This window comes from Corvus kubaryi, unplaced genomic scaffold (genome assembly GCF_017639235.1).
Source record: "Corvus kubaryi isolate FWS band 111438036 unplaced genomic scaffold, C.kubaryi_AGA036_p1.0 37201, whole genome shotgun sequence".
NCBI classification, from domain to species: domain Eukaryota; kingdom Metazoa; phylum Chordata; class Aves; order Passeriformes; family Corvidae; genus Corvus; species Corvus kubaryi.
In genome coordinates, this window is record NW_024581058.1 from 783,365 (window position 1) to 811,276 (window position 27,912).

General features: G+C 44.0%; 2 protein-coding genes and 1 long non-coding RNA gene across 10 annotated transcripts in view; 2 read left to right on the plus strand and 1 right to left on the minus strand.

The window, feature by feature from the left end:
• Window positions 1-27,912, plus strand: part of SHANK2 (SH3 and multiple ankyrin repeat domains 2) — a 278,469-nt gene that overhangs the window by 238,630 nt on the left and 11,927 nt on the right. For 2 of the 7 annotated variants that reach the window (XM_042022398.1, XM_042022404.1), the window contains 7 exons: window positions 31-111; window positions 509-517; window positions 3,247-3,267; window positions 20,008-20,067; window positions 20,305-20,435; window positions 20,916-21,027; window positions 22,084-24,481. In XM_042022398.1, the coding sequence (XP_041878332.1) occupies window positions 31-111; window positions 509-517; window positions 3,247-3,267; window positions 20,008-20,067; window positions 20,305-20,435; window positions 20,916-21,027; window positions 22,084-24,481 (2,812 nt within the window). The remainder of the gene's footprint in view (window positions 1-30; window positions 112-508; window positions 518-3,246; window positions 3,268-20,007; window positions 20,068-20,304; window positions 20,436-20,915; window positions 21,028-22,083; window positions 24,482-27,912) is intronic. The other 5 variants (XM_042022399.1, XM_042022405.1, XM_042022402.1 and 2 more) reach the window with 4 other exon arrangements.
• Window positions 3,945-27,773, minus strand: LOC121661843. Of its 2 annotated transcripts, XR_006015105.1 has the most exons (5): window positions 27,531-27,773; window positions 11,673-14,828; window positions 9,980-10,041; window positions 6,245-6,322; window positions 3,945-5,112 (listed from the first exon to the last, which is right to left on the minus strand). It is a non-coding gene; the product is annotated as an uncharacterized LOC121661843 (long non-coding RNA). The 2 variants fall into 2 exon arrangements; XR_006015104.1 differs by having other exon boundaries at window positions 9,980-14,828.
• Window positions 10,095-15,671, plus strand: LOC121661842. The gene is made up of 2 exons (XM_042022406.1): window positions 10,095-10,176; window positions 14,523-15,671. Exons 1-2 carry the CDS (start codon window positions 10,098-10,100, stop codon window positions 15,380-15,382), a joined length of 939 nt encoding a protein of 312 aa, XP_041878340.1. The 5' UTR covers window positions 10,095-10,097; the 3' UTR covers window positions 15,383-15,671.

Sequence of the window (27,912 nt, forward strand, 5' to 3'; positions counted from 1 at the left end):
ACCTGTGTGTTCTCTCTGTTCCATGCACAGCCCCACCACCTCCTAAGCGAGCTCCAACCACTGCACTGACCCTGCGGTCTAAGTCCATGACCTCAGAGCTGGAAGAGCTTGGTAAGAAAGTGTTTTTTGGCAAGCATGCTGGCTTAGTGGAGATGTAAATATCTATCTATATGTCTATATGTGAAACTGATGAAGGGTGCTGCACTGTGTACAGTGTCTAGAGCAGAGGAGGTTTTAAGAATGCTGCATCTTTGGAGAGTTCAAAATGTGCATGACTCGCATGACTGATTTTTGTGGAGACTTGTGCCTTTACTGCTACGCAAGGGAATGTTGATACATTTTATGCATCATCAAAGTTTGGCACATCTACCAAAAAAAAAAAAAAAAGAAAAAGAAAGAAAAAAGAAAGAAAGAAAGAAATGCTGTATCGTGTTTTGTTAGCTTTGCTTTCTAAATTTTCAGTTCATCTAATATTGTTTTATTTTAAATTTCTGTGGCCTCTCATTAGTGGATAAAGGTAAGCTGCCAGAAGCTGTTGTTAAAAGCTGACAGTGTTGAAGCAGCTTCAACTTCAACTTGTTTCATTTGATCTGAAAAAGTGCATATTATGATATCCCTTTGACTTCTGTGCATGATATAAACTTAATTCCTCTCACTACTGGTAATAAAAAATTATTGAGCATTCAGCCTTTCATTTGCTAATTTTGAGAAATGTGGTTGTAGATTCCTTTGCTTGATCATCCACATTCTAGATATGCATAGTTCTTCAGGAATTTGTATTCATCTTCTAAAAATGAGGAGGGTAGATGTTCTTTTCTTCCTGGTTTTAATCTGTTAGGTCATTAAAAGGTAGAATTTCTGCAGCTAGACTAAGACATGGAAATAGGAATAAATCACACATAAAAAGAGAAAAGCCCAGTGCACATTTCTATGTGGCTGTAACACTAAAACAGCGTGTTTAGCAAGTGAGAAATGGGTATAAAACCAAACCACATCCCTCACTGCAGAGCAGTAGATGATAATAATTCACACAATAAAACCATTTTTCCATGTAATTCTACAGCGATTTAAATACTTAATTTTATGAGCTTGGGGTTTTCCTGACATGGACTCATCTGAAGGCCAACTGGAAGGAATCATAGCCTCGTGGCCCCTTTTTTTTTCCCCTGCAAGTCAGTGTTTTCTGGGGCAGATGGACCCCATCCATCCTTTAGTGAGTTGAGTCACGTAACTCCAGTGGGAAGTCTTCCCAGCAAAGTGGTGCTGAAGTGGGTGCTGTTCTCTATGGTCTAACAACCAAATGAAGACCAAAATAACCACCCCAGTCTGATTATTTAGCTCTAGCAGGTCTCAGAAAATTTGATTTTTATGTGCAAGGAAGTTTAGGAGCTTAAGTATCAACAGCTTGTGAATGCTCCATCATTTTACTTCCAGGATTAAAATGTAAAATATTATTTCTGGAGCACACTTTGTGGGTCTGGGTGTTTTTCATTTGCTTTTCTTTCATGGAGTGCTGAGAGCTTGTAAAGGTGGTTTATCAACCACCTTTCCCAAGGGGACAGCAATACTTAGGCACCATTTTTGCCCCTTCATTATCCTCTTCTGCCAATTGCTTTCAAGCTGAGGATATTCTTCTATTTCTCTGACTTTTCGATCTTCCACAGGAAGATTGAAGCTGTTCTTACAGCAAAAGCAGCATTTCCCTAGGGGAGAACAGCTTGTTAATAGTCCCCAGTGGAGACCATCATATTTTAGCTTTCCCAACCCCCTGCTCAGGCTGTAGTCCTTGATCTGCTGTTTGTCCTCACCAAGTACCAGAAACCACTGCAGCTCCTTTAACAAGCAGCCATGGGACATATTTCCATTTTTGAGCACATTTCCCACTCATATTTATCCAGATGGGGCAGATATTGCAGTGGCAAGAGTTTTGTGTTCTGAGGAAGAGTCCTGCACCATGTTCCAGAGGTGCTTGTCCCCTAGGAAAGCTGTAGTAGTGAGAGAAATTTGCTCTCTTCCTAAACAAGGCTGTAAAATGCCACTTGTGTGACACTCTGAACATCTGCCACCCTAGCAAACAATGTGACTGCTGTTCCAAATAACATCTGTGGTCTACCTATTTTCATATTTGCTCTGGGAAAGGGCTGTTATCAGAAGGGACAAGAATCCTTCAATTGCATGGCAGCTGAACAAGCTTCCACAGGGAAAATGTTCTCCCCGTCATCAGTTAGAAGTTGTCTCCTGACATAAAACACAGCTTGTATGTGTGTATTTATACATAATTTATCTCTCTCTCTATGTATATGTGTATATATTGGACATCTGTGAGAGCTATGAGAACACCCACATTTTTACAGCCATTGAACTCCCTAGTGAATAAGCATTTCTTCACGACATATATGTGCAAACCAAATAGGAAGTGCCTATAAGTGAGCACTGTGGATGTTCTCATCAATACCTCTATGTAACCCTTTTTCCTGAGCTGGAGAAGCTCATGGTCTCAGCAATGTCTCGTGACAAAGAATCCCACGGGCTAATTATGTGCTGTGTAGAGATGTATTTCCTTTTTATTGGTTTTGAATGTGATGCCTTTAATTTTATTGAATGTCCCTTGTGATGTAATAGAAGAAAAATATAAATAGAAACTCCCCATTTGTTTTCCCTTAGAGTGCCTAGTTTTGCAATGTCTTCTAGCTAAGTTAAACATAATTTTTTAAAAAAAGTTATCCATCTTGCTTCCTTTGCCTGGCTCTGAACCCTACTTACAGTTTTATTGACATGTTTTGAGCTATTCTGTTCTTCATAATACAGAGCAGACCATCTGAGCTGCCCTCTTTCAAATTAATTAATCCAAAAGATGCAGTGTGCTAATGATTCCTTTCCACTTAAATCTGCAAAGATTTGGAAATGCCCAATGTTGACGTAGTTTGACAGCCCTGGCATCAATAAGTTGCCCCAATTACTGGTTTTAAAAAAGAACTTAGGAAGAAAAAAAACCCTGCGGATGTATCCCTAATAGCTGAGGGGAGAAATTCCTCATGGTTATCATAAACCCTGATAAACAGCTTGGCAAAATCAGATTTTATCTACTGTGGTTTGAGAGATACCTGTTTAGTAGACGTGAGCAGGAAGAGACTGACGTCTTAGGGGGAAGAATAATGTTTGTGCTCAAAATGACAGACAAGGATTTAGCATATAAAAAATTACCTTCAGAATTGATTCACAGTTCATTCCCTTTCTATTTCCAAGCTTCAGTACGGAAGAAGAAGGGTAAGGGGAAGCATTTTGTCTCTTGTTTAACCTGTTTCTCACCTTTCCATAGTGGAGGATAATAACATAATGTAAATGTTGGCATATGGTCCAGTTTATTTTATGGTGTCAAATGTACATTAATTATTGTATATGTTTTTTTAGTTATTTAGTTAATAAATTGCAAACACACTAAGAAACTCAAACAGAAGACCACATTCGAAAATATCCCCCGCATTTCTTCCTTTTGTCTCCTTTCCTTCACCTTGCCTTTTTTTTCCTTCTCTGTACCCAACTCTTTTCCAACCCCTTCCATCTCATGTCCTCACAGTTCCTGTGCTGACTGGCAGCCACAGAGAGTTAGTGGCCAGTGACCCCCTCCCCCCAGTGCGGTCCCCCGTTAGTGCCCCGCTTGTCTCCCGAACGGCCGCGCGCTCCTCCGCGCCCACACTGTGTCTGTCTCAGGAGTCAGGGATCTCGCACACCACACCCGGGCTTCCCACCCGGACAAACGCTGCTCTGCACAATTCGGTAGTGTCCGATAGAACGTCTTCCACGCTGTCCTGTATGCATGGAGTGCCCTCCCTGGACTGATTCATGAGGCCACCCACCACCTTCTCCTTCAAATCTCTCCCAAAGACCCACCTTCCCTAGATCCCTACTGCGCAATCATCCCAGCACTGATGGCGAGGCAGGGGGCCAGGTAGAAATAGCAGTGCTATTTTAATAGTTTCCATAAATGTATTTTTGTGTACAGAGAGTTTGTTTGTGTTGAGCTGCACTTTCTCCATGCTCCTGTACGTCATTTTGCTTCCCTAGATTGTGAGCTCTCCCGAGCAGGGGCTGTGTCATTTCCACCTTCTCATGGAGTCTGGCCCAAGGAAGAGTCTCCCACTTCCCTGAGCCCCTGGGTGGTAGCTGGTGAAAAACAGGCTGTGTCCTGCTCTTGGAAGAGGCTCAGTGTCATGGAAAGGAAATCTAGGCTGTAGGCAGTGTCTTCTCTCAGCAGGGAAGCTTTTCCTTTTTAACATTTAATAGGACGAGATTGGGTTATTTTTCACTCTTTATTTTCCTGCTCTTTCCTGACCTCCTTTCAGGTGGTTACCACAGGCTCCAGCTAGGGATATTTGCTATTCTCCATTCAGAGAATATGACAGGATAAACCACATTGCTGCTGAAAAATATGTTTCGGCAGCATATTAAAAAAAAAAATCTTTGTGTTATTGTGTAAAGTCTTCTGTCAACCAAAACTTCAGTTTTCTGGGTCAGAGATGGAGCAGGCATTAAGATAAAAAGAGTGACTTTTGTGGTTCTGTCTGACTGGTCTTGTTGGTTATCACTGGAGATGGGTTCTGGTTCTTTGGGAGAGCAGGGGAAAGGAAGGCAGGGCAGGACATAGGCTGTATTTTTTGGTATTCAGGATAGAAGATAGGCTGTCTGTGTCTAAAGAGATAGGTGATAAATTCCTTAGGTTTGGAGCAGTATGGCACAGGCAGTTCTGTCATTTTACTGCAGTTACAAAGCATGAATCACTAAAAGTTACCTTCATCTATGCCACTGACTTTCTGCTTGCAGTAGTTGCCTGACTCAGAGGTAGCTTCCAACCTTGAAACGCGTGTGTGGAGGGGTCGTGTTTCCAAACTACCTTCTGGATTTTGTGGGATATGTGGGATGGGGGAGAGGTGTTCTTCTCTCTTGTGCCTTGTAGTTTTCCAAGGACTGTTGTGTGAGTAAGTTATGGCAACGTGTAAACCAAGAGTTGTAGCAGCAACTTGTTGGAGGCAGCACTTAAAATGTGATTCCATTAATACTGAAGAATAACCAGGATATTCGTGCAGCAAATTGAAATGAAGGTTTGAAAATACTCTGGAAATGAAAGATGAAGAGAAAAATTTGAGGTCGCAGTTTTCATCATCACCATGGGAAAATAGGTATCATTGGAGCCTCAAAATTAATATTTTAAAACTTTAAATTTAACTCTGTTCATAAGAAGTTTATGCAGCTGGTGGAGAGCTTGGTTTTAAATGGCTTTTCCTTGAGTTTTTGTTTTGACTTTGCAATAACTCCATGTGGAGGGAGAATTTTAAAATTATATGATCCTTAAGGAACACATCCATACACTAAGATCTGTAAACGTCTAGATCCATGATTTAAAAGTTTCCTGCTCCTCAGCTTGCTTTGCTGCCAGGAAATGGGTTTGATTTAGTGATTAATTTGGGATTTTCAGTGAAAGCTGAAGTGGACAGTGTTGAATTTTAAAACACCTAACACAAAAATCCTCTAAGAGAAGGGGCAAAATGAAGAATAGAACAGGTTAAACTTCCACAGCGAAATGGGAATGACAGGATAAATAATTCTTCTGCATTAATAAATATTCTGCTGGCAGTGTCACACGGGTGTCAGTTGTGAGCTAGGGGTGGTGCTTTGTTTGTTCTTAGATTCAATATGGTAATCAATATAAAATATTGATATATACCATATACTGATAAAGTATGTGTGTTGGTCCTGGTCTTTGGGGTTTGGTGTGGGCTGCAGTACCAACTATAAATAAAGGATTTCCTCCTTTGAAGGGTTTAGAGTCTGTCACCACCTCAGAAATACAGAATTACTGTGATATCATCAACACAGAATATTGTTACCCGGCATCAAGTCTTACTGGCATTTGAATAGAAAAATATCAGTTGATGGCATTCAAAAGAAATATTATTAGCTCTGTCTGCAATAAGCATTCCCACTTCATCCCATTCCTGTTGTCCATTGTTTCAAAGGTGGCGCCTTCTAATGGCATCTGAAACAATGAAATTGCAGAGCAAATACATATAAATGAATGCCAAGCAGTGGATTAGCTCTCAGTGTTCTGTTCTGTTTGAAGAGACCACTCCCAAAGCCGTCTGGGTTCAAAACTCACTTTTTTATTTCACTGTGGTGGAGTTGATGATGGAGATTTGTCTGCAGGGAACAGTGGAAATACCCCCAAAGCAACTTTTACAGCACTCACCACGTCAGCTCCAGTGATAGCTCCCAGCATCTGCAGTGCTTCTCTGTAGGAAGAAGGTTTTCAGATCTTCACCAGACACTGCATTTGAGAAGATGAGAGCAGAAGGCATCAGGCTTCATGAAGAATTCTTGAAGGTTATCCCTTGTAAGTAATTGATTCGCATTATGAATTTGAAATTCTAATGAGGTGGCAGTGTAGTAATGAGGAAAAGGTTGTCATCGGGCTGTCATTTATCTCAAGCAGAAAGCAGTGACTCTGGGTGGAATTTGTCAAGTCTGTGTGAAGAAATGCCAGCCCCATTTGTGGTTGGCGCAGCGAGGTTACTGATTTTATGGCTTGTAGTGTAACTTGGGGGGGCCCACAGCAGTGTAAGTGTAGGATTAGGACCGTGGCTACCATATAAGTACTCGTAAAACTCTTAGTGAGAGAAAAGTATTGAAAATCGGCCTGTTTCAAAAAGGGAATAGTGCTAAACCTGTGTTTTCCACCAAAAAGAACTTGGCACCTAATTGGCAACATGCTGATTAGCAACTTGTGGCACAGAGTCTAAACTTAACAGGTACCTCCTGGTACTAAAGACTTCTTCAGACCAGGATTTACCTTTCATAAGGTGCTTTAAGTAACATTTTGGAAACACTGGGAATCCTGAGCAGAGGCTGCTTGAGTCTCTGTGTGGGTGCTCTCATCTACACTGTTATTATTTTGAATTTATCAGGTTATTCTTGAGGATGTAGTGCCCTGTCATGATACTTTTTTTTTCTTTACTACAGGACCATATTGAAAAGGTTTGCAAAACCTTTCTGCATCAGCCAAACAAGACAATGGTATAAAAGAAGTTGGAAGAGGAATTGTAAGTGTTACAGAAAATGTGGGGTTTGCAGCATTTGCAAAGAGACACATTAAATACGTTGGTTTATGTGAGTGTGGCTATGCTCAGATATTACCAATTTAATATCTAAGCGCATATTCAAAATCATGAGGGCTTGAGGAGCAGTTAAAATTGCATGTGTTTCCCAACATGGCACAGTTAGGGCAGTGGAAAACTCTTTCACCACTTTTAATGTGTTCTCTCTCTTTTTCAGGAGCCAGGGAGATGAAGGACTTATCTCCCTCATCTCAAAACTCCCTTTGCTGCTATTTTTTTTTCTTTTTCCTTCAAATGTTCACATACCCATGTTAATTAATTTCTAATCTAATTAAAAATAAATGTTTTTAGATAATTCCTCATAGTTTGTTTGGTTTGTCCCCTCGGTGTGGAAGCGTGAGAGTTAAGTGTAAGACCAGAGAAGGCTGCAAGTATTTTAGATCCTCCACTTCCTTTTTGGTTTCTTTGAGTTGATTGCCTTTCTTTTGTGACTAGGCCAAATTTTCAAATGCTGTCTCTTAAACAGAACATCAAATTGCCACTTAAATTCCACCTGGCTTGCAGGGTAGGAGTGGGTATTGACTATATTCTCTGCTTTGTTTTTGTTCTTGAACAGAAACCAGTGTTAGACAATGACCATTCCTCTTTCAAGGTAGGCTGAATTGCAAGGCTTCAGCATTGCAGGTGTATTTTAAATGCCTGTATCATTATTTCCTTAATAATGAACATGCTGTTAAAGAGCTGGTACTTGAAAATTGTATCTCTAGAAAGGAATTTGAACATATCAGTTTTCTGCCTTCCTTAAAATTACTCTTGATGGTGTGGTTATAATGCGTAAATGTGACTTGTGTGTACTAATGTGAAGCTATTTTCAGCCCTAGAAACACAAATAAGGCTTTCTTTCAAGAAAGTTTTGAGAGCTCTTTATTGTGAATACCTACAAAGCATTTTCATGTAATGGTATTTATAGATACTCAATGTTAAATGATTAATTTTAGTTGCTAAAGTTTTTATGTTTTATTGCTTTATTTTATTTTTTTTTCTTCTTTTATTTTATTTTAGAGTACTTTGTAGAATTTACAGTATCCCAGAGAACAGACAAGTATTTTTACTTAATTTTTATAGAAGGAAAGTGTTTAAAGTGCCTTTTGTGTTTGACTGTATTGCAAAGCGCTTCTATTATTTCCTCATTATGCTGACTGCTAAAATAATATTCTCTGCCTGTTGTTTGCAGAATGGTAAATGTGTGGTTTGGGCATTGTGACTCAAGCACAATACTGCAAATTGTTCATCTGGGGTGGGGCTGGAAGAAGTTAATTCCAGATTAAAATGTAGTGGTGGCAGATTGGTGAGGATTAGCCTAATTGTCCACATGAAAACTCAGGTCATTCCATTTCTGGATATTTTTAACTATACAGGACATAACTGTGGGCTGAACTTGTTGCTTCTTCCCTTTAATTTTTGATCTTACACAACAAATTTGGATTTAGATCTTAACTTTTAATGTTCTTACCCTGAATCCATGCTCTAGCTAAGGTTGGTCTTCAAATGCTCAGTGGTGTGTTGAAGGCCTTGTTATACTTCACCTACTTTTAGTCTTTGATGAATTTTTACACATCCGATCCTGTTTGAAGAGCTGAGAAGAAAGCCCTTAGTTCTCAGTGGGCACAGATCCGTTTTTAACCATCTCCAAACAGGAGTCACCTGTTTTTCCCCCAGGGACACTGGAGCTCTGCTCCTCAGGTGAAATTGCTCCTGTGCCAAGCAAGGTTATCAGATGAACTCCTGTGGTCTGACCAAGCTCTCTTTTGAAATCAGTAGGTTCTCACCTGCCCATTAGCACTGGGAAGATGCCCTAGAATTTTTGTTCATCTGCTTCTTTGAAAGCCTTGTCCAGATCCCCAGACCCACTGTTGCCCAAATTGTCCTTTAGTAGCTCTCCCACCCACAGACATTCCCCCTGAAGCTTTTATCCAGTTACTTCCCAGCTATTCTTTTACAAATTCATCAGGGCAAGACCTTTGGCATATATATGGGAAGTGCCAAAAACCTAAAAGGAATGCAGTGCAAACAATTGCACCTACTTGATTCAGATGCTGCTTTTTTCTTTTTTCTTTTTTCTTTTTTCCCAGATATGGAAAATTAATTATATGCATAATCACTTCATGCTAAAAACAGGCTACTTGTAGTTAAAAATAAAAGAAATTGGAAAAAAAATCGAATCCTTAAGATAAAAGCAACACTACAGCCATATTTTTATGTCGTTTAAAAGGATCTCTATGCATTTTTAATAGGCACATGTGAAGACCACTCCTTTAGTTTTGGTGCTGCTTCTGTGACCCATTTTTGCAGATTATTGACAAGGAAGCAGATTTTATCAGCTAACAAAGGAAATTAAACAAAACCTGCAAACTCGTATTTAGGGAAGGAGATGGAACAAAACCCTTGTGTGGGCAGTGCCTGACCCTAAGGGCTGTGTGCCCAAACCTGTTGTCACCAAGGAAGAATGAATGCCCTGTGTTCCCATCACTTTTCCAAAGGAAAAATGCATGTGCCCAATATTTGCCTGCAGATGCTGGACCAGGTGGGTGATCCTACAGCACTGAGGTGCCTTTGGCATTGTCTGAAGTGTTGCATAATGCGCCTGGTACAGTTTCTGTCTGTATCTATCTTAGGTATTTACAAGGCACCTATCACCTTGGTACCTAAGCAGTTTGAGAAATGCACCCACCCCAGGAGGGAGGATGAGATACAGACAGAGGCCCAGGCCCAGAGCAGCAGAGGCAGGGCCCGGGAAGCTCCCCAGCTGTGTTCCTGCTGTTGTTGAGCTCCTGGCCCACTTGTTGTGGCCAAGGAACATCTCCACCCACCTGTCTGTCAGCAGGAGGAGACGGTGCCCCAGCCCTCACGCGCAGCTCCGCTGGTGGGCGGTCTGAAAAGGAAAGATAATGGAAAAGGCAACGATCCGGTAGCAGAGGTGAAACAGGAATGGTGGGATTTCAAAAGGAGGGCTTCTTAAAGAGCAGCACATCTCAGGGGAGGGATCAGCTGCCAGTCCAAGTGGCAGGTAAGGCACAACACAGGCATAAATCTCAAATGTTCTTTGGTGAACAAAAGTTAAAGAAATACTTCTGATGTCTCCGAAGTTTGTGTATATCCAAAGCCCTGCTCTGTTCTTGGCCTCTGTCTAAGTCCTCTACCCCTGCAGCTGAGTCAACCGTTCAGTAGTTCTCTGTGTATCTCAACCCAGTAATTGCTACAATCCTAAACATGCCTAATGACCAACACAAAGGACTCCCAGTGGTAATGAACGTTGTGGTGCGAGGAGACCGCATGGAATAGCAGTGCTCCAAAATAATGGACATATTCATGAACCTAAAGGCTGGAATAAACTTGGCTTTGATCAGCATGCTCAGGGCAGGATGGGGCAAACCACAGCTCTCCCCTGCAGGCACACCTGGAGCAGCTCTCCTGTGGCCTCCAGGAGCACTTGCTGATCCACCATGTCAGACCAGGCTCTGTGTCAGCCCAGGGAAACACCCGGACAGGCAGCAGGAGCAGAGAACCTGTCTGGCAGATTCTGCTCCGCTGCAGAAACAGAGAACCTGTCCATCAGGGGAGAAAGGGAGATAGCCAGGACTTGGGTGGAGGCTCACCAGTTCCTGTTGTATGGACCCCTTTAATACCAGATCTTTTTTTTCCTTAAACACAGCAGAGTCAGGTCAAACAAAAGACAGCCTTCAGAAACCTGTGGGTCCCAGGGGGCTTTTTGGAGATAGCTGTGTAGTACCCACAGTGATCAAACACTAAAGCTGAAGTGCAGTGGGTCACTGACTTCCAGATGTTTCTGCTCCCTTTAGCCCACGTGCACGCTCCCTCCTGAGTCCCTTCCTTGGTCATTTAAGGATGGAGATGGAAGTCCTGTCCTGGCAGAGCAAGGGACATGAGGTTAGCAACGTGAACCTTGGAGGCTGAAGGTTTGATGGCTGCTATCACTTGCTATAAAGATACCTGTAAAAGACAGAAGTGACCTATTTTTCCTGTAAGTTGCATCTAGCACTGTGAGCAAAATGCTGTGTGTAGGAATGGTGTGTCAGGTGGAAATTGCTGGAAAGATCAGGGAATCTGACCTCCTCCCTTTGCTTCACACCCAAGGAAGCTAGCTGTGCTTCTTTGTACTCACTCTACTTAAAGCTTGAAAAGAAAGAGATTTGGTTTTTTTTAAAGCAAATTAACAACCAAGTGAGGTCAGCCATGTTGGTGCACGGTTTGATCCATGGCCGATTTTGACTTCACAGTTGTAGTGGCCTCTCTCTCTCTTTTTTTTGGAAGTGACCCCTTTTCCAAGGAATTAAAGGCATTTAGTTGAGGTCACTCGGTCAGCTGTTCAAGCATAAGGACAATTTCTGGCTGAACCCAGTTTTGCAGTGCCCCTGCTGTGCCTGGCACACCTTTCCCACAGCCCCAGCCTAGGCACTGGTGCGACCAATCTGACCAAGATCCACCTGGAGTTTAGGGTGACTTTTGGTCACCAAGGAATGGATTTCTTGGGCAGATACTCACACGTTCATCCAGGTGCTGTCAGTCAGTGGCCTCCAGGCAATTTTCCCATGATTGCTCCTTAGCAAAGGAAGGTCTGTGGAACGCCATGCCTGTAACACACTCTTGGTTCCCCATGCCCCATGGCAATGCTTCCCAAAGCATCCAGAAACCGGAGCTGCTGAGAGATGCTGAACACCTTGTTACAGATAATAACAGCTATGGTTATTCCTCCTTCTCATTGCCAGCCAAGTTTACCAACCTAACCTAAAGCCTGTGCATGTATTCATTATTCAGAAGTATTCGCCAAGAGTTTCTGCAATTCACCTTCTGCCCAGGGGTTTTCACAGACTCTTTGCTTGCGCCCTTTGTCGTTTGTGTCATTGGTCACCTATTGCCAGATGCTGTTCTTTCAGCTCTGAAAGGCTGAGAAGGCCGATTGGGAGGATGGCAAACATTTCATAGGACATAAGGAATTTTGCAAAAACTGATTATTGTGCTTTTTCAGAGAAATTTTTCTTTACCAGCCTCTGGCAAATGTGTAGACATGCACAAATAACAAAGGTGTTCTGGTCCCCCTGAATCTGAACAAAATAGACACAGTGATACCATTTACAGAAGTATACATAAATCAGTGTGGAGTCTGGAGGTTTTTGATTTCGTTTTGCTTCTGTTTTTGACTTCCAGTATAGTTTGGTTCTACTACTTACCAGTTGTTAGGCGGGCTCTGTTTAGAACACTTGCCAGGTAAATGGGGTTTTCAAATATGGGGTATTTTCTGCTGACATGTTAAAAGAAATGCCAAGACATTCTGTATGACCAGTGGCTCTACCAGAATGAGTATTTATGATCCCTTACCTCACTCTGATTCCATAGACTTTAACTGAAGTGTGTGTTTGCTTTGTGTGGTACAAGTAGGTCCCCTGTTTTTTTGTTCTTTTTTTTTTTCATGTGTACTCAAGTAGGAAATTGCTGAGAAATAATTTCATGGTCCTACACTGTAGTTGTTAAGAGAGCTTTGCTAATGAAGGAATGCAGCTATGGCTGTTTTAGGCAAAGCAGGAGAAGAATTGCCAAGGAAGAAGCAGTTCTTAGTTAGGTTGATATACAGTTCCTTTCAAATCTCCATGGAGTGGAAGAGCCAATGATTGCATGACAGTTTGTCCCTAAAATTCATTTTCATAAGGAGCTCATGCCTTTTTACAAATACAATCTCATCCTCACTTTCCATAAAACATGCAACTGGACAGTCCAGCCAGACACAGAGACAATATGAATACTTTGAATGTGAATACTTTGAAGTAGTGAATATGCTAAATGCACGAATAATATCCATTATTTTAGCACTTAAAAGTCATCATTCTATGAAGTCACACAGAATCCCTTTCAGAGCACCATAATATTGCAGGCACTTGGGTATAGAAAGAATGAGTGCCACATTGTGGTAGACAGGGATTGAGATACAGGAGGGGGGATCCTTGGGTCTGTCAGAAAGATTTTTTCATTTCATTATATTTCACATAAAATAATTTTTTTTTTTTAAAAATCGAACAAAGCCCTGCCCTGATTCATAAACAGAACCAAAAGTACGGTTTAACATGACCTCAGCAACACCTCGCAGATATAAGCTTACAGCTTTCACCGAGGTCTGAAGAGCAGTATTTCAAAAAGCAGAAATTAATCCTTAACAAAAAAAAGCCCCAAGAAACTTTTTCAAGGCTGGGATGCCAGAGAGTAGGCACGGCACTGATCTGGCACTGAGGCCACTGCGGTGTGAGCAGCAGCAGCCTGGTGGGGTCACGATCCCACGGACAGCAGTGCTTCTCTGAGCCGTCCCTTGCCTGAGCGTGGGGAATGCAGGGCTTTGGGCTGCCTCCTGCAGCACTTCAGCCACACTGCCCCAGGGCCATTTCTGATGACCAAATTGGGCCCCTCAAAAAAAAAGTTTAAAAAAAGAAGTGGACTCATTTTTTTTATCTGAAGTAAGTGTACAGAGTCCCGGCCACAGCCTCACGTAATCCAGAGCGGTGCAGGACACGCGCCACTGTGAGCCGGTGATTCCTGCGGCTGCAAAAGCCTGAGCCCTTCCTGCTCTTTGGGAGGGCATTTGTCTCTAGAGTTGCCACGGGGGAGAGCTTGCACCCAGATTTCCACCACACACCCTCAGGCAAGGGAAGACGTGGCCAGGGGAGGGCAAAACTCAGTTCATTTCCAGGAGACAAAGAGATCCCGGTGAGCAATGCCCTCAGATAGCATTTCCTACTGTTTGGAGAAGAGAGCAAGGAAAATCCGGCAAATGTTGGGGAGGGCATTGCTCGCGGGATAAATCCCATGGATGGCCACCATCGTGCTGCAGCAGTGACTTGGGAGAGATTTTGGGTGGGGGTGACGTGAGACGTCGGACAAAAGTGAAGATAGCCAGCAGTGCTTCAGAGCAACAAAGGGCTGCCCTCAGCCAGTGGTGGAGCACATCTGGCACCCCAGGAAGCTCAATTGGACCCTTGGCCCTGAGCTCGTCCCAGGGATTTCTGACTGACACCACTGCAGTGCATAGGTGAGCTTCTCGCTAGGTTCACTGACATTTCCTGTCACAGTCACGCTGAGGGGAATTTGGTAGCTCCTGCCTTGGGATGCAGCATGGCTGTGTGTGTTCTGGGTACAGGACAGTGTGCATTGAGACCAAAAGTGCTTAATGACGCCAATTGCCACGTGCCCAATGCAGTCACTAAACTTTAGTCCGCCCTTCTGTTTGCCCAAACACATACACTCTGGCTTCCCAACTGGCTTCTTTCTATGTGTTGTCCAATGCATGTAGATACCTCCATCTGCCTGGCCTCAGATACAGTGGTTGTTGCTCCTCTATTTGATTGCCAGATGTCACTGGGGAGCAAGATGGGGAGGTTCCTGGATCCTCGGGGCAAGCCGGCCATCACCGAGGGAGCTCGCTGTCCACGCCGGCCGAAGAACAGGAATCCTCGGTGCCTGCCTCTGACGAAGACTCGCCGGCCAGGACCACAGAGAGCTGGCAGTGGCCGCTGTCCTCGTCTGAAACGCACAGCAACGTTGGGGAGGATTTTGAGGGATTTCAAACGCCGGCGCGGACTCCGGAGTGCACCATGGACATACAGTCTCCCGGGGATCAGTCACTCAGTAGGACTCCTCAGTTTGAAAGTGACTCTCCTGAGGAGGAGGGAAATGATGAGATGAATGAAGAGCGCTGCGGTGTTGAGCCTGTCCCTAGGGATCGGGGTTGGAGAGGGCAGCCCCAGCTAACAGAGGGAGAGAAGCTGTTGATGGAAACCAACAGTAGGATTGTGCAGCTGCTGGAAAATATCAAGAGGGAGCATGCACAGTCCATGGGTCTCATGTCCCAGTCCATGGGCCGTATGGAGCTGCAGCTGGGCATTGTGGCTACCTCCACAAGAGCCATCCATAACTACCTGTCAGAGATTTTAGCTTTCCTCAAGCAGCCGAGGACGCAGGTCCTCGAAACGCGCATCTCCCAAAGAGCCACCCCCCATGTCGAGTTGACGTGTGCCTCGACATGGACTGGTGAGGACGCAGTGGCATCCTCCACTGTGTGCTTACCAGGGGCCGAAGGGACGAGCGACTCTCGCGACCCGCCGCAGGCCACCCTGCCTTGTCGCAGTGGCCGGCTGCAGAGAGCCATAACCGAGAGGGCCTCGCTGCCCATGCCTCCACGCCAGGCAAAAGGGGGAGGGAAGAAAAAATAACCACTCCATAGGATTTTTAGAGTTTTTTTTAATGTGCCTGTCCTTTTAATTCTTAGCCATAAGGCCATCGGTGGCAGAGTTCAACCATTTCCTACATTGGCTAACATTGTATTCTGGCTGACTAGATTAGTCTAACATTTTGTAGTTTATATTTGCACTGTTAACGATGTGTGCTGCTGGTATTTGAAGAACATTTGCCTCTGTTCTTTCACTTTAACTTCATACGAGCATTTTTTTACTCTGTGCCAGGCATTCATTGCTTTTCTTACAAATACAAGTCATTTCTTGAGGCAGCTGTTTTTTGAGTTTTCTTTCTCCACTATCCCACCCCCTCTGAGCAAGCACTCGGGACTTGGTGGTAAGTATAGAGGTCTTGGCAATACTCGCCTCCCAAACTGTGTTCGATCAGTCTTTGCCTGGTGTTTCTGGCATGCCAGCCTGAGGTGTTGGGGTATAGCCTGTACTGGATCATGACCATTCTTATCCTCTGTGGGTCTCACCAGCTCACTTCCTAAGACCCTCGGTGGAGCTAATCCACATGTCTTGGCTATGTTGTACAATAAGTAATGTTGCCAGGATCATACCTCATATTTCTCTTTTTGGGGGCTGTGTAGTGATGTGCCACCAGATCTATCTGGGCACCTGACTCTCGTTTTCAAAGTTCATTTGATGATGGATCTGGTGGCTTGATGGGCAGCATTATACTTTTTCCTCTGAGAGAGTCTGGGGATTCGGAACAGGAGTCACTAAGCAATGTGTTCTATGGGGATAAGAGCCATCTCCTGCAACAAATCTATTAGGAGGAGACTGTCCCCTGTAATTATCACAGATACTAATTACTTAAGAAAAAGAAAAAGAAAAAAAAAAAGCAACTTGCCTAGCAGCCAGAACTCTTGAGAACGTAAAAGTCATGACACGCTGTTGGGTACTGTGCTACTCTGTCTGTGATTAAGAGCTTTTCATCAGAGACGAGACCTACATCTTGATAAAACACAACTACTTTCTGTGCCTTTAGGCCATCCAATTTCCTGAGGGTTGGCACCCTGAGCAGGGCACGGGTCCCATTGGTAACCCAACAGGGCAGATGGAAACGCACTTTGGCAATAAATTACTTTATATCTGTTGGTGCTGCCTCTCTCGGGGGAATTTAATATAGTGGCACTCCAATTGCTATATGCATGCAGAGGCATCAGACTGGCTTTTACATGTGGTATCCCTAACAGTTGTCTGGAAGGATGCTGCTTCCAGGAGCCCCTGGAGCGGTGGGGACAGGTTCTCACAGGTGTAGCATGGCTCCTGTGTTTGACTCTCTACACGCCGTTGTGACTTCTCGGGAAGGTGCAGAGCAGTTTCTATGGAAAATGCCAGGGAATAATCATAGGCCTAAAAATCCTCTTCTGTGACTGCAGCCGAGCCGTGCTCTCTGGCCAGTGAGACATAGACTCTTCTCCCCTGTCTTCCTGCGAGGCTGAGGTTATTCAGAGCAAAGTGGATCAGAGTTTGTTACTCTACCAGCCGGCCACAAACTGCTCCTGTAGAAGTGTGTGTGCGTGTGTGCTTGTGGCTGTACTCTGCTGAACGACCGGTTCAAGGAGGAAATGCAGCTGGCATGGCCAGCCTCCAGTGCAGGCTCTTCCCACATTCCTTCCTTTCAACCTTCATCCAGCTGCATTCCTTTGAAAAATCCCATTGGAGGCAGGCTTCTTTGGGCCACTCTGTCAACACACCTCACAGCAGATGCCCATTTTTGCATCTGTTTTGTGGCTTTTTTCTCTCTCTTTATCAGGGTTATTTGTAAAGTTATCCTCAGACAATTTCCAACACGAGCTTGTGAGCTTCCCCTCTCGTTGGTACGAGGAGTGTGTGCTGCAGAGTATTTGAGGTCACGAGGAGGTTGGGAGGAGAGCTAATTAGTGAGCCTGAAAAATTATTCCAATCTGAATATATTTGGAACATGTGGTTCTGGTGCAGGAGGAGTTTGCACTCTGGTGCTGTGGAGACGATCAGCTCAAGGCACAGGCGGGTGGCCCAACACGTCTTCATTCTCTGGGGTGAGTCTGAGTGCAGCTAACTGCAGTTCAGCCAGTCCATTTCCTTGGCCTGAGGAGCACGTTTGATGAGGCAGTGAGGATGTTTGTGTTTCACATCGTGCTTTCACTCCAGCAGGGTGGGGCAGTTGTGGCCAGGCGTTCAGATTTTGACGTTGCCCGCAGGACCCGCCATGTAGCTGCCGCTATTTAGGGTCAGTCTCCACGTGCTGGCTGCTTCTGTGGCCTCACATTTTTTGGTGTAGCTCCAAAATGACAACCTCCACTCTACCTTTGCTTTCTGATCCAAGGGCAGTAGAACAAGAGAAGGAGCTGTGCAGTGCTGCCGTTGGAAGTGCCACGCAAGGAAGCCCTAAAGAGTTCCTTGCAAGCAGCTCGAGCTTTAACCCGCCCTCCTGTCCCATTTCTGAGTGCTTTGGCTAAATGTGGCAAATGGGGGCAGCTGTAGGGTGAGAAGGGCTGAAAACCTCTCTACAGACAAGAAACCTGCAATAAACTCATGCAAAACCAGGGGTTTTTTCCCCACATGGAAATAGTAGATGGTATTAAGAATTGGTACCAACTGATATTTTGGTCAGATCCAAAACTAGGATCTGACTTCTAGGGTTGTCTAGGAAAATCAGTGCAGTTGGAGGGTATGTATGTTTCATCCCCAACAAATACTTTCATGCTTTTCCAAGTGTCTGTCATGGCCTCATCACTCTTTCCCTGTAGCTTTTTGTTGTCTGAATGGGTATCTGGTTACATGTGTCTGTTCAAAATAAAGGGGATCACTTCTTACATGGTATAGTTCTATTTCTCATGTGCAGATTTTGAGTGCTTCAGTTTCCAAGGCTTCCTTCTTTCTGTATCCCAAAGACCAGTTGTTTGGCTTCTGGGATGAGAACAAGGGTGGGAGAGTCTTAAGAGAAACCTCTGCCCGGTCGAAGCTCTTGGTGATAGATCCCCTGAGTACCATTCTGCAGTCCAGCTGTATTTTTGCTGTACAGGGTAAATGTTCATGGTTACACCGTCGCTTTCTGATGCCTTTTGCTGAGCAGAAGTGCAGATATTTTTCTTTCAGACGTTTGTATTACAAAGCCTTATGAAATGTGACGTGAAGTTGGTTTTTATTTTTGAATACATGTGACGATATTAAGATTTTTTTTTTCCTTTTCTCCTTCCACTGGATGATTTAAACCCCACAAAAAAAGATAAAGCAGACCAATGAAAAGACTTGAATGCTAACTTCAATTGAAAAGAAACAGCAACACTACTCTTGTGAGACAGTTTTCAGCAGTGTTCAGCTTACTGGTCCTGCTCAGCCTTTCCTTTCCTGCCTGCTCCCTGACCCTCTGTGACACTGAAATATCCACTTCTAGGACAACCTTCTTCCTAACCTGAAGGCTTAAAGTTCTTCCCTCTCTTCTTCTCCCATTTAAAATATCATCCTTGCATCAGCCAGATCTACTGTTTAGAGGGATCAAAAGCTCTTTTCCTCCTGCCTTATTCCCATCCATATCAATATCCAGGGCCCCGAGTGCGCTGCTCTCCAGCGAGAGGTAAAATTTAAATCCCTGAATACAATACTTGGGATAGTAACACCAGCTCTAGATCACCAAAAACCTGGGGGTTTTTTAAAGTCTGTAGTATCCTAATAAAGTAACTATCCTTGTTTGACAAATAATCAATTATTTGGGAGATGGATCCAATTGCTGAAAAGTAGCATTGCTCTGACTTGTGTTGCAGAAGCCTAGGAGCCAGGCTGAGGTGTTCCACTCACAGAAACACCACAGGCTATGCAAGTAATCCTAATTTTGGTGAAACTTCAAAGGAAAAGACACTAAATTAGCATGATACAGGCAAGCAAATGCAATGGAAGGCTTAGTAAGGACAGCTGTTGGTGTGATTCCAGTTTGGATTCTAGTAGAGATTCCAAACTCAAACTCTCCTGGTGGCTTGGGCGAGTGATTTAATTTCTCTGTGCCTTGGTTTCGTAGCAGTAGAAGGGGCAAAAAAAGGAGCTGTCAGGCAATAATTAGTTGATTATACTGTACTTTGAGGTCTTCAGTGTGAGGGAGTAACATTTTGTATTAAATGCTGATGGACCTTGTTCGTGACCAAAGTTGGAGACGGGGCTAATACCAGCACTCAGCTTTGGAATATCCTGATTAAACTTTTCCCTGTATTTTACCATCACATCATGCAGTAGATCAGAGTCCCAAATCCAAATGTTGAAGTTCTCATTCAGATTTGGACTTTGCCTGTTTTTTGGCTTGCTTCTGACAACAACTAAATACATTCCCAAACTGTACAGTTACTAAAAGAAATTTAAAAAAAAACCAAACCAACACATACAAAAGTATCATTTAAACAAAGGATGCAGTTAGCAGTGCTAGCCTACAAGTCCAAGAGCGTGAACAAATCAGGATGTGATTACTTAAGGAGAATAGGCATAAAAGAGCACTTCTGGAGTACTTGTTAATGTCCAAAATATCACTGAAATTCTGATGACTAAGTACAGTCTGCTTATCTCTATTTGAAACAGTGCTGTACGGATTCACTATTTCTAAAGGTCTTCTTTCCATTTCTATATAGATATTCTCCCTTCACATTTTGAAGGTTTGAAGAAGAGGATTGTTTTTCGAGTCACACTAAGTAAACATTAAATGCATGCAGGCTTAAAACTAAAGCATGCATGTTATGTAGCAGCAATTAAAAGTGCTCGGCTTGCACGACTTATGATGCTCAAGCGTTGCCTTGTTAAAATGCCAAAAAAACTTTTTCTTTGCATTTTTTTGAAAAGTAAATCTCTTCCTTTGACCTTGCAATACTTAACTGTTCCATTTCTTTGGACAAGTGGTATTTATTTTACTGAATGCTTTTATATTACAGATAAGGTGGATGAAATAGTGCCAGTTTCCAAGCCATCAAGAATTGCAGACAATGCAACTGTGGACTCAAGAGTGGCAACTATAAAACAGCGGCCTTCTAGTAGATGTTTTCCCTCAGCTACAGATATGAATGTGAGTGGGAGCCATGAAGCACTGCTTTATTCCTACTAATGCATCTAATTCCGTGATTAAATAATGCACACTGCTTTGTTAAGGGAAGAATTGATGTTAATACTGTAGCACCTATTAAAAATTAAACCCCAGAACTCTGAAATTGCATTATTCAAGTGCAGAATTTGATCTTACAAAACTTTGTGTTTAAAAAAAATTATTGGTTTTGTTGCATTTTGGACATCTTTTTCCATAGCCCACCTTAACCTGTTGCCTTGTAAATAATATCAACAGTCTTCACTTACAGCTGCTGTCCTTTTATGACCATCTAAACAAAGCCCAGGCTTCCCTTCCTCTCCCCCTCCTCCCCAAAAACAACCCCAGATTTATTATTTCCCATAAGAATTCTCGGTGGAAGGGGTAATGGATGAGGCATTATTTCCATGTGGGGGAGACTTTTGTGCTTTAATGCTGTTGGGGTTTCTGTTTGCTCTCTTGTAGTCCATGTATGAGAGACAGGGTATTGCTGTGATGACGCCCACTGTCCCAGGGAGCCCTCAAGGTCCTTTTCTGGGTATACCTCGGGGTACAATGAGAAGACAAAAATCCATAGGTAAAATGCCTCTCTTGTATGGTTTTGTTCAGTAATCACATCCTTCTAGTAACTTTGCTTCTTTCCTAAAGTGTGTTTCTCCGACATCTTTAACCCCAGTGAGTGACTGTTTAATCTTTATACACAGCTCATAAGAAAAGAAGTTTGTGTGTAAGGTGATGTAATTTCCACATTCTGCTTGGCAAGTATGGAATTACAATTTGAATGTTTTCTTTAGAAAGTTCCCTCTAACAAGGAAAAAAAAAAAAAGATCAGTTAAAGCTTTTGCAAAAGGGCAAAACGTTATCCTTTTTTTCCTTGTTATTGAAGTGAAAGCATCGTAATGCTGTGTAGTTTAGAAAGAAATCCTGTTGATCAAATGGACTAAAATTCACCTCTTCTTTTCACTTCAAATGATGGAACTAGGTGATTTTACAACAAAGAAACAAAGCACAGACCAAATTTGGGCTTTCTTTGTTATTGTTAGTAATCTTAGCAGTGACTTTTATCAATTTAGAAATGCATTATGCTGATGTAAAATTAGCATCCAAACTATCCCAGTATTACCCAGTTTATTTATGTTAAAAGCCATATTTGTAATGGTATAATGTCATCTTTTGAAATGCAACATTATAGGGTTTTTTCCCCAATGGGATCTTCACAGTCCCTTCGCTAAATTTCAATTGCATCTTAAAAATCCATTCGATTTCCAAGTTGCATTTGTAGAGTGTTAGAGCAAGGCAGAAGTGACTTTTCTGCATAGAATCTCCTCCCTGTTCAATAGTTTTCAAAGAAAATGTGCTTTTCTACAGCCACCTTGATGACACATAAACCCCAAACATTTGCCTAGACATCAGTTTAATTAAAATTCCGTAGCATCCTTTCCAAACCTGGGATGTCCAACAGGAAAGAATGATTATGGTGGGAATCAACCTAAAGGCCTCTTTTGGAATTTTGCTTACTTCTCGTGCCACAGGAAATGCACCCTGGAATTTTTGGGGTGGATGGAGAAATAGTGCAGTGTGAGGGATCCTGGTGGATGTGGCAGGGTTTTAAATGCCCTCTCTGATTTTTCAGGAATAACGGAGGAAGAGCGGCAGTTTCTGGCCCCTCCTATGCTGAAGTTTACCAGGAGTCTTTCAATGCCTGACACCTCTGAAGATATCCCACCACCACCACAGTCCTTACCTCCCTCACCACCACCACCTTCCCCTTCTCTGTACAACTCCCCCAAATCCCTGACGTCCCGGAGCTACGGAACGATCAAACCTCCATTTAACCAGAATTCAGGTGCAAAAATCTCTTTGGTTAGGCCCGAGAGCGTGGGGACGATGATCAGGGACAAAGGGATCTATTACAGGAGGGAGCTGGACCGATACTCCCTGGACTCGGAAGACCTGTACAACCGGAGTGCCGCAGCTCAGGCGAATTTCAGGAGCAAGAGGGGCCAGATGCCGGAAAACCCCTATTCCGAGGTCGGCAAGATCGCCAGCAAAGCAGTTTACGTGCCGGCCAAGCCAGCCAGGCGGAAGGGGATGCTGGTGAAACAATCCAACGTGGAGGACAGTCCAGAAAAGACCTGCTCTATTCCAATTCCAACCATCATCGTCAAAGAGCCATCCACCAGCAGCAGCGGGAAAAGCAGCCAAGGGAGCAGCATGGAGATCGATCCTCAGTCTTCGGAGCAGCCCGGCCAGCTCCGGCCCGACGACAGCTTGGGAGTCAGCAGTCCGTTCGCAGCAGCCATCGCAGGGGCCGTGAGGGACAGGGAAAAGAGGCTGGAAGCGAGGCGCAATTCCCCGGCCTTCCTCTCCACAGACCTGGGAGACGAGGACGTTGGATTAACGCCACCAACACCACGGATGAGGCAGTCCAAGTTCACCGAGGAGGCAATGTTTAGCAGTGAGGATGGTTTCAGACAGCTCATGTCGCCATCTCCGATCCCCGCCCCCAGAGAGCCCGAAAACCTTTTTAACAGCAACGAGCCCAGCAGCCAGAGCGACTCAAGGACATTGAATGCTCCGTCCAAAACGAAAGGTACTGACAACAGTACGGCGCCAGCCAAGCCCACGAGTGCTCCCAGCTCGGATAGCTACGTCCACCCGGTCACAGGGAAGCTGCTGGATCCAAACTCGCCACTTGCCCTCGCGCTCTCTGCCAGGGACAGAGCCATGAAAGAGCAGACACAGCAGATTCCAGGCAAAGGGGACGCTGTCAAAACCGACCTTAACAAACCGCTTTACATCGACACCAAGCTGAGACCCAACATGGAAACGACTTTTCCTGTTACTGCCACTGTCACCAGGCAAAATACCCGCGGCCTCTTGAGACGGCAGGAGACTGAGAACAAGTACGAGATGGATGCAGGGAAAGAAAAGAAAGCCGAGGAGAAGAAGAACATGTTGATAAACATCGTGGATACCTCGCAGCAAAAGTCGGCTGGCCTGTTGATGGTGCATACTGTGGACGCGGCAAAGTCGGACGATACGCCTGACGATGAGGAGGAAAAGGGAACCGAGATGGAGCCGAGCCCTGAAAACTCCCCACCGGAGAGGCCGGAGGGCAGCGAGGAAGCGGAGAGCGAGCTGAGCGTCCCTGCAGCACCCGAGCCCCCGGCTTCTCCCTGCAAAACCATCATGGCCGCCAGCTCCGTGGACGACCCCGTCATCCTGCCCTTCCGCATCCCCCCGCCGCCCCTGGCCTCGGTGGACATCGACGAGGAGTTCCTGTTCACCGAGCCGCTGCCCCCTCCCTTGGAGTTCGCCAACAGCTTCGACATCCCCGACGACCGCGCGGCGCCCGGCTCGGTGCTGACGGACCTGATGGCGCAGAGGAAGAATGGCACCCCTTCGCCCAGCCAGCCAGCAAACTCCTTGGACGGCAAAAAGCAAGCGGGTCTCTCAAACTGTTTGCCTGCCTCCTTCCTGCCACCCCCCGACAGCTTCGACAACGTCACCGACTCCGGGATCGAGGAGGTCGACAGTCGGAGCAGCAGTGACCATCACCTAGAGACAACCAGCACTATCTCAACAGTGTCCAGCATCTCTACCTTATCCTCGGAAGGAGGGGAGAACGTGGATACTTGTACAGTCTATGCAGATGGGCAAACATTTCTGGTGGACAAACCCCCAGTACCTCCTAAGCCAAAAATGAAGCCCATAATCAACAAAAGCAATGCACTTTACAAGGACGCGCTGATCGAGGAAACTGTAGACAGCTTTGTGATCCCTCCTCCCGCTCCGCCCCCGCCTCCCATCAGTGCCCAGCCCAACCTGGCGAAAGTCGTCCCCCAAAGGACATCCAAGCTATGGGGGGACGTGCCAGAGGTGAAAAGCCCGATTCTCTCAGGCCCCAAGGCTAATGTCATTAGTGAATTGAACTCAATACTCCAGCAAATGAACAGAGAGAAATCCTCAAAGCCAGGGGAGGGATTGGAGTCGCCGACTGGAACGAAAACTGCGAGTCTCAGTACAAGGTAAAAGTAATTAACCAAATCATTTTCTAAAAAGGCTTGACCTCTTTTTTTTTTTCTCTCCATCCCTTTGCTGACTTCTCCTGTAAATCACGTAGATTAAAGAAGGGTGTACTTTTTATTTGCTTAACGAATGGTCTGTGTCAAACAAGAATTTCTTACACTGCCAGCATTTGTGTTGCCTACATGATAGGACAGGAGCTTTCTCAGTCTTCAAGGCAGTTTGCACAAACCTTTCAGTTGTTTTGATGTGAATTTCTTAGATTTCTCTTTTATTTTTTTTCCTCTTTAGTTTGTTTTCCTTTTAAAATGTGGTGATAATTTAATTTTGCTTCAGTCCCATGAGGTATTTTGGCTTCAAACGGGTAAAAAGTGTTTTTGCCAAGGGTTGCTTCGCATTCGCTGTGTGGTGTCATTTGATTCATGCTGAGACCTCTCCTAACCTACTTCATCATGAAGTATTTCAGAGAATTGCTCGTTAAAATCACTTTGCACTGTCCATGTTATTACTAAATCACATCTGTACGGTATGTAGACATAATGTCATGAAATCCACAGTTACTCAAAAAAGAAAGGTAATTTTGTTAGTTTTATTAGGAGACTGAGGTATTTCTTTTTGCAAAAATGCCGTGCTGGCATTTTGTTTTTAAAAAAACCCGAAGTGGCACTTAAGTAAATTTTATTAGAATTATTCTGGTGGTTAATAAATATCTCAACCTTTGGAAAGCTGCTGCACTTTGCAAGCATAAAGATAATTTGTTGTTAAGGGAAGGGTGTCTCTGCTGATTGCAAAGATTGCTCATTCAGAAAACCATGTGATCCACAGGCTCAGCATCACACAGTTAGATATTATTTCCTGCAAGATGGAAGCCATCAAACTGGTGACAGGGAGGGAATTCAATTTTTAGAACTGAGAAATGGGAATAAAACATGAAAATTCTGTAATTCCTCTCAGTGGCACTTGAGTAAACAGAGCAGAAGTTGAGTTGGCTCTACAGGAAAAGCTTTCATACATTAAAAAAAAACCAAAACAACATTATTTTTGCTAGATGTTGGTCGTGTTCCTTGTTAAGCCCCATGAACATGTTGTCTGTAGCTTCATGTGTATAATATTATTTATCAGCTTTTATTTTTAAACTGAAAGGTATTTCCAGGTTACAGTGGAGATCTTTAGCATCCCTATTTTATTAGAAAATAACCGAGGCCACCAACTACAATGTACTGTAAATATGTCGAGGTGCTCTCATTACTGAGAGGAAAATGAAAAGTAGAAGTGAATAGAAACACTTGTCAAAATACATTTTAAAAGGTATAAAGGGTGGGGAGAAATTGAAAAACTATAGCACTTCACTAGAGAAAAGCAAATTATTATGTAAGCAAAAGTAGCCCCATATGTTACCTTTCAGAGGAAGATCTGACTTAGTGTTACAAATTTATGCTGCTTTTCTATCCTTGAGGTCTTTTAATTTTTCTAACTCAGCTTTGGCAAATTACCAAGTCTTCATTATGGAATACAGAGGCTCAATTAGGGGAAAAAAATCCCACCCAAAGCATTATTGCAGTGGGGCTGAAACCCTGCTTCTCCCCTGAAAAGTAAACCCAAACACTCATCTTTGCAAACTGGAGAGAAGATTCTGGGATGTACCAGGGCCAGAAGAGCCATGAGGGAATAAACGGGATAAGTTGGCAGTGGCAAAGAGCAGCACAACTCTTGGCTGTCATTTGACTGTGGGAGAAAACGACACCCCCGCAGAATTCCCGGTGGGAACAGGAGGCAAGAGGGCTGGGTTTTGTTTCCTGCCGTTTTCCAAACTGATGTGATTACTTCTCAATTATGAGCTGAGTTGAAGCTGCTAAAACCACCAGGAAGGGTTGCTAAGGATTTCTTTTTTAAGCAAATAATAATCTGGAGATAGCAGAAGAGAGCCAGCAATCCACAGATGCTGGAAGTGTGTTTGAGAAGGTGCTGCAGGCAGTGTCTTTTCATCTCAACAAGGGTAGGGCAGAGAGATGGAAATGGAGACGTTCACTTGTGGATTCAGAAGCCCTGTGGTTTCTTTCACTGCTTTTACTCCTGCTGTATCTCTCTAAAAGTTAAATAAATTACAGCCTTTCTATCCCAACCACACAACTGACACAATTTTTTACAAAGCTGTCAAATATTATGACCAAGGAATACCATCTTGTGAAAATTTCGAGTGTAAAAGCTAATGTTCAAATTTCAAAGGCAAAATTCCTGGAGTTTCTTGGTATTTTTTTTGGTCCCCCTAATGCTCTAAAACCTGTGACAACCAATTGTAGAGCTTGCAGCCCTTCCCCCACGAGCTAGCATTAGAAAGGGACCAAGGAATTTTGGCTCACAAAAAGCAGGGATTCTGCTGAATTAAAGAACGACTTGTTAGCTCTGCCAACAGAGCAGTGATGATAAATGAGCCTGTTCCTATCCTTCAGCCAAGGAGAGGGATTGGGAAGTGTTATAAATAGGAACAACGTTCGCAGGCTCTCTTGGGAGGTGTTCGCAGCGCAGGCAGCCTGATGAAATTAAAAATATGTATCAGCTTATGGGGCCGTGCATAAAATTACAGACCAGATTGGAATCTGAAATCCCACTAGGAACTCTCTTTGCACAGCCAGTAGATGTAAAACTGGGGTTCATTCGAGGCAATTGCCCTGTTGGGGTGGCACAGGGGTGAATTAAACTACAGATAGCTGGGTAATGGCTGGCTGCAGAAACCCATAAAAGTACCTTCGATGTGTGTTTTTGATAAAAGAGGATTAGGAAGAGACCATTTCTCAATTATTCCACTAAAACCACCCTAAACTTGCTTTTATTCTCTGCACCTTGGTTTAGTGATCGTTTTCCATGGTGTATTTATAGTTTTCCTGTGGTTCTTATGGAGACACCAAGCTTCAAGATTTTTAAATACAGCTTGAAAACACTTGGCTGGAAACCATCTGCTCCTCAGTGGCAGTGACCAGCCCGTGGGATAGGGAAAAGGAGCCCACTAGGAGAAGGAAAAGGAGGAAGAAGGGAGAGGATGCGCTTGCTTACCTTGTACTAATTAAAGTGTAATTAAGGGGTTTGATCAGAAGGTTCAGGAAGAGAGCTCCAGATCCCACTCCCAATTTTGGCCACCATTTACTTTGAGAAATTATGGCCATCAGTCAGGGTGACAGACGTTTTAATCTGGTTTATCCGTGTCCTCCTGTGGGCGAGGAGGACGGGACGTGTCCACCACAGTGCCATGAATACAGCAGGGCTATAAATCCACTTGAGAGGCCCCTGGCTTTTCTAGGGAGCTGATGAAAGAACTGGGAGAAGAGCAGAGCAGGGCTCTCACTGGGAGAGGGGAGGAGTGTTTGCTCTGCCTGTGACCCGGCAGTCGCGTAGCAACGTGACCATCAGGTGCCAGCCCCTGAGATCCAGGGGACAA